Source organism: Nannospalax galili, unplaced genomic scaffold (assembly GCF_000622305.1).
Source record: "Nannospalax galili isolate Female #2095 unplaced genomic scaffold, S.galili_v1.0 scaffold1714, whole genome shotgun sequence".
NCBI classification, from domain to species: Eukaryota; Metazoa; Chordata; class Mammalia; order Rodentia; family Spalacidae; genus Nannospalax; species Nannospalax galili.
Genome location: NW_008334552.1, coordinates 367477 through 374222, shown reverse-complemented (window position 1 = coordinate 374222; position 6746 = coordinate 367477). Strand labels below are relative to the sequence as shown.

Here is a 6746-nt window from a genome sequence, read left to right as displayed (position 1 = left end):
TGGGGTTTTTAAGGTTGTACTGTCTTAGGTTGTGATATTAACATCATATCTTGGGGACAAAAATTGGAAAGTTTATGGTCTAATAGTGATGTTTGTGTGTCAAGTTGACAAGGGGTCAATTGTGCTGGATAGCTTTAGTGTCAACTTGACACACCTGGGTTGAGGGAGCCTCAATTGGGGAATTTCCTCTATTGGACTGGCCTATGGCCATGTCTGAAGGGTATCTTCTTGATCAGTGAAGTGGGAGGGCCCAGCCCACTGTGGGGGTGCTACCCCTGGGCAGGTGGGCCTGTGTTGCATAAGAAAGCAGGCTGAGCAGGGGCCAGGGGAACAAGCCAGTAAGCAGTGTTCCTCCATGGCCTGTGCTCCAGCTCCTGCCTCCAGGTTCCTGCCCTGAGTTCCTACCTTGGGCTCCCTGATGAACTGTGACCCGGGAGATGTAAGATAAATAAACCCTTTCCTCCCCAAGCTGGTAGTGGTCAGAGTGTTTTGTCACAGCAATGAAGAACAAACTAAGACAATGAATGATACCATGGTGAACCTCCTCTCCCATAAAACCCAGCTGCAGCCGAACTCTTGTTTCCTCAGGACAGATTCCTAGAAGTACAGGCACTGGGTCGGAAGGACAGACTTATTCAACCAAACTGCTTTCCATGAAGGTTACATCTGTTTGCTAGTTTTGAATTTTAAAAATTTCTATGTAATTTGATAGGTAAAAAGTTCTGGCTCATTATTATTTGATGTGAATTCCATCAATTTCTGAGAAAGTTTCAGTTTTTTTTTAATAATAGCTATTTTTATAAACATGAACCAATTTCCTTTTTTTGTGAAAGAAAATTATTTTATTGCTACTTGATTATATAGATACAAGCAGTGTAGTGGTGAGGCTTAGGGGCTCTCAAGAAAATGAAAACAGACCTCACCATTGAACTATAATAATCCAATCCTGAGGTGCAGTCAATCCCTAGGACAAGGGAGGATCTGAGGTCCATCTACTGGAGACCTTTATGAACAGGTAGCCAGCTGGAGGTTGGGAGCCCTGAAAAGCATGGATCCACAGACATGTGACTTACAAACAGGGCATGGTGGTACCCATCAGTAATCTCTACACTCAGAGACAGAGGCAAGAAAATCAGTAGTTCAAGGCCAGCCATAGGCTAGGGGAATAAAAGGAAGAAAAAGAGAGCAACGTGACTTGGATCCCATTCCCTTTGTCTTCTGCTTCAGCTGTAGAAGACATAGCGCCCCCTAGACTAAGTATCCTGGAATGCAAGCCCCCACCATTCAAACCTCCTTCACAGGTCTTCAGGGTTAAGTTAGGGTTGATAACTGTGTGTACATGACCTGCTTAGCAGACACACAAATCCTACGTGATAGATGACCAGGCTGGAGTAAGGAAGACAGTGTCAAATGGCTGCAGTGGCCTTGTACAACGAGATGTTAGACAGCAAAAGTTCCTCCCATATCTAGGGTCATAGTACACTCCTGACCCTGACATTGGAAACCAGGTAAATGACCTAGGAGGACCAGAGGGACAGCATGCTGGATAGTTTTTGTTGTCAACTTGACACACCTGGTTAGAGGGAGCCTCAATTAGGGAATTGACTCTATTGGACTGGGTTGTGGCCATGTCTGTGAGATATTTTCTTGATTTTTTTGTGTAATAGGGGAAAACCCAGCCCACTGTGGGGAGTGCCACCCCTGGGCAGTTGCTCTGTATTGTATAAGGAAGCAGGCTGAGCATGGGCCAGGATAGCAAGCCAGTAAGCAGTTTTCCTCCATGGCCTGTGCTCCAGCTCCTGCCTCCATGCTCCTACCCTGAGTTCCTACTTTGGGCTCTCTGATGAACTGTGACTGGGGAGATATAAGCCAAATAACCACCCCCCAAAGTTGATATTGGTCAGGGTGTTTTGTCACAGCAATTGGAAGGATAACTAAGACAGAAAGCATCCATGTTCCTCGGGTCTGACCATTACTTCACAATTGCTCTGCAGGGGAAAACCACTTATTATCCTGGCTTCACAGAAGCTACATTTAAAGAATCTGTCAACCTCAGCCCAGGTGATCTGAACCCACTGGACACCATTTTGTTTCCAATACACTGTACAGCCAGGTGCTCTGGGTCACCTTGATGACAGAGCTGTCCCCACACTTTCATTTCTCAGTGTCCAGAAGAAACCTTTATTTCTTTACTGCCAACAACAACAAAGTTTCATCTCCATGTCATAGACACAGCAGTTGTAACACTCAGAGCAGAAATACGTAGCAAAGGAGACTGTCTTGGGATGCCTCACAGCCCTGAGTGTATCCATGAGCACACGACAATACTGAACAAGGGTCTTTGAGATAATAAGACCCACATCATCGTAGCACTCCAGAGGGGCAGGGTATAGCTCAGCCTATATGGAGGAGAAGGTCCTTCAGGACAGATGTGGAGATGTCATTGAAATTGATCTTGGTGAGATGGGGGCATTGGCTGAGGGCAGGCAGGAGGGCACTGAGCTCAGAGTCCCCCATCCTGCAGTGCTCTGATACCAGGGTCTGCAGAGTGTCTGAAACTCTCTAGGAGAAATTGGAGAGGCACAGGACATAAATTGAATAATTCAATACCTCTCAGGTTCAGGTACTTAAGCTGACTGAGGCTCTGACACAGGGACAAGGAATTCAAATTTGACTGTGAAAACCGGCAGAGAGTGATAGGGTCTCCAGGAGCCTGAACAACTGTTTTCATGTGGTCACTGAGAAAACTGACACCATCCATATAGATATGCTGGAGAGAGCTCAGTTTGGAGAACTGAGAAATGAACTTGGTGACACATTTCTTCTCTGTGTCTCTGGAAGTATTTACAATGTTGATGAAATTCTTGTGGGTCTGCTTGAGAAGAAATGTACAAAGATTTCTCATCTCACCCAGGTAGTAAAGGGCAAAATATGACAGGTTGAACAAATTCCACCCTGTATTTAGTTCCAACTCCTCGATGTACTATGGCTGGAAAACTGACGAGGCCTTCCTGACACTGTGGATGGGCAATGCCCAAATCTGCAACATCAAACAGCACAGCTGTAGGGAGCTTATTCTCTGCTGGGCCCACTGCAGCAATTTTGTTTCATAATCATAGAGATAGAAACTGAGGCAAAGGTCAGCCAACACTTTCAAACACCTCTCGAATGTGTATCTAGGAAGGTCCTTCCCTGGTTGGTTCTTAGAGCCTGTGCTGAGGAGCCACCTTCCCCCATTCCAGCCCAGCTGTTCCAGAGTTGTGATGCACATTCCGCAAATCAAGTACTGCAAGTTTCCACTTCCTGGGGCGAACCTTCTCATTAATCAGCAGATTCAATCCTTCTAGCACAGCCTGAAGGATCTTTAGGTCTTTAGTCTTCATCAGGGTTCCAAGAGGAAGATAGGAGAAGGGCCAAGCCTGGATCATTGCCGTCAGGATGTCAGTTCGTCTGACATCCTGTTTTGATCCAGTTTTGATCTCTGAGGATAGCTCTTGGAATCCTAGCAGGACCAGGCAGTGGCTCCAGGACTCTCATGAACAATTTCTTACTAGGGAATTTACTATTTTTTTTTCTTTGAGTCTCATGCATCCCAGCCTGTTCTCCTACTGTGTAGACTAGGTGACCTTGAACTTCTATTCCTTCCACCTCTACCTCCTGAGTGCCAGGTCCATAGGTGTTTACTGCTATGCCAGGTTTGTATGGTGCTAGGAACTGAATCCCAGGGCCTCATGCATGCCAGGCAAATAAATACTACACCAACTGAGCCATATGTAACCCAGACTTGACTCAAATCCAGTATAGTGCCAAGGCTGGGCTTGAACTCCCTCCCAATCCCCCTGCCCCAGCCTCCAAATTGCTGGGGGGTATAGGTATGTGCCACCATTCCTGACCTCTTTACCTGTTTTTCTATGGATTGCCTATAGTTTTCTACAATTGTAAAGGTGTTGGATGTTAATGTGCTGAGGATTCTGCCCCACCCTGACCCATCAAACATCTGTAAACACTTTCCTGGGTTTCACTTTTTAAAAAATTTTAAATTTATTTTGAATTTTTATGTGTATGTGCGTACACACCATGTGTGCACAGTGCCTGCAGAGGCCAGAAAGCATTAAGTTCCCTGGAACTGGAGTTATAGGTGGTTGTTAGCCACCATGAAGGTGCTAGGAACCAAACCCAGGTCCTCTGCAAGGGCAGCCAGTGCTCTTAACTGCTGAGTCATTTCTTCAGCCTCTTTCTTTAAAAAAAAGTGTTTTGTGACTTTTTTTTTCCCCTTTTGAGCTGGTCTTATCATGTAGGTCTGGCTGGTCTGGAACTTATAATGTAGACCAGGCTGACTTTGAACTCAGATCCACCTGCCTCTACCTCCTGAGTGCTGGGCTCCTTTGATGAGCAATTTTGTATTTTTGAAGTTTGGTGTAATTTAGGACTGGGCTTGACTGCACACAACTAAATCCAACTAATAGTTAAGTAAAAAGGGACTGATCTAGCCATGCCTTCTGCTATATACCTGTAATCCAGCTACTCAGGCAGCCAGGGCATGAGGATCAGTTCATGGCCTGCCTGAAGTACAAAGTGCGTTCAAGGCCAGTCTTAGTGAGAGCCTATTAAAAACAACATCTGGGAATTGGGTGTAAAAAAATTAAAACAACAACAAAAAAAGAATGGGGCTGTAGCTGCATGGTAGAGTGCATGTCAGCATTCACAAGGCCCTGAATTTGATTCTCAGCACCAGCATGGGGAGGGGGGCAGTGCTTCAGGCTGCAGCAGTATTAGGTAGGGTGCACAGAACTGACAAATGTTTTTGAGATGCCTGAATGACTCCCCTCTTTGCACACTCAGCAGGTTGGCTCAGGGCTCTTGGTGGTGTCTGGGGGTGGCAAGATGGTTGCTCCAACTCCGGATATTGAGCTTTGAAAAATGCTGATGCCTTTGGAGGTGAAGATACGCTTGATCCACACATCTGTATTTTTTAAAGTTCCTAGTGACTCAAATGGGTAGAGCAGATAGAGAACCATTGCTGTAGAAGTCTCTAGAATGATTTCCGAGTTTCCAGTGGGATGTTTGCGTGGGTGGTGGTAAATGGGAGGAGCTGTTTAAGGAGTGGGTAGGGAGTGTCCCGACCCGCGAGACACTCAGCGTGGGTTTCTGGAGGGAGGAAGGGGGACGGAAAGGGACAAGAGATGCGAAGAATGGAGACAAGACAGGCTTTCTGATCAAGTCTCATTTAATGAACATCTACACAAGGTTTTTATAGTGAGGAGAGGGGGAAGTTGGCAGGGACAAATCCATTGAAGTAGAGCAATTCAGTTAACAGAATGATTACCACAATAACACCACACCAATTGGTCACAGAGTAAATTCCATAGTAACACCACAATTCTATATAGCAAGTTATAAATCAATTAAGAGGTTACACTTGTATGATTACAGAGTAATACCAAAGTTTCTAGCAATTACATGAGAAAATGAGGGAGTCTCTCAGGCGTTAAGTGCCCAGGTTAGAACAACGTTTGTGAGAGGCTTTCAAGTATAGTCATCTGGTTAATCTCAAACCAGGCCAGCCTTGATGTCTGAAAAACAGCTTTGCCAGGAATCAGGTCTTGTTATTTCCTGGGGTAGGGGCCTACGGCTCCCGACAAGGGAGTGTTGATGGTTGGGGACTGAGTTAGGAATGTGTTCAGGAACACTTGGTGAAAGGTCAGCAGAAAATTCAGATAGGCCTAGAAGTCCAAGAAAGGGTTTGCACTAAACCTCAAGATTTGGCATTATGAGGAAGCCAAAGACAGTTAAAGCCAGGGTTCCCTGGAACTCACTTTGGAAAATGCTGAGAATGCACAGGATGGGTCCTCAGCTCAGTAAAGCCTTGATAGCTGCTGACAGACTTGGAGACAGGGGTGGGGTTGAGATGCTAAGAACTCGGCAGGTTTCTCCAGGTCAGTTCTTGTAGCCATGAAGTCCCAGGTCATGTAGTGGTAGTGTGGCTGGCATAAGACTGACTGTGGTGTTACCTAAGAACCAACTCTGGAGCCGGGTGTGGTGGGGCACACCTTTAATCCCAGCATTTGGGAGGCAGAAGCAGGCAGATCTCTGTGAGATGGAGGCCAGTCTCATCTACATAGAGTTGCAGGCCAGCTGTAGCTACAAGGAGACTGTCTCAAAAAAGACAAAAAACCTCTGCTGAGCAGGGAACAAAGCGCCCGGCTGTGAGAGGCAGCCTTTCAGCATGGATCACCCAGAACACGTTATGTGAGCTAGGGGCCACTTGTGGGGAAAATTCCTCTCAGAGAATGATGCCTGCAACATGGCTAGTGAGGGAAGCTAGCACTTTCTAGGCACCAAGCAGCATGCTAGCTTTATGCCTTTTCACCGAACAGAACCAGGAGGCAACTGAGTGTGACTCTGGGACCAGATAGCCTGGGTTCATCTCCCACCTCTGTTACTTACTCATGTGACTTGAGGCAAATGAGAACCTCCCTGAGCCTCATTTTCCTGCCTGCACATCTTTTATATGAGGGTTCAACAGGTTCATCTAAGGCTAGTGCTTGAGGCAGCCTGGCTGGACGGCAGTGAGCCGAGGGTCAGTGCTAGCCTTTGCTGCTGTGTCCACTTGGCAAGGTGGGAGTGTCCTGAGAAAGCAGTTGCTCAGAGGTATATGCCCTGCTGAAGGCCAGGCCAGTACAGGAATGGGACACACACGGCTGCACAATTATCATCCCCTCTGGCTAGTGGGTGCACAGGCCACC

General features: G+C 46.5%; 1 protein-coding gene across 1 annotated transcript; it reads right to left on the bottom strand.

Moving 5' to 3' along the window:
* Window positions 1–2189: 2189 nt before the first annotated feature.
* Window positions 2190–5018, bottom strand: LOC103731097 (PRAME family member 12-like). The gene is given in 5 exon segments (XM_029561751.1): window positions 2190–2400; window positions 2402–2563; window positions 2565–2983; window positions 3270–3502; window positions 4949–5018. Coding segments are annotated over 5 exon segments (1095 nt in total).
* Between the last annotated feature and the right edge of the window lie 1728 nt (window positions 5019–6746).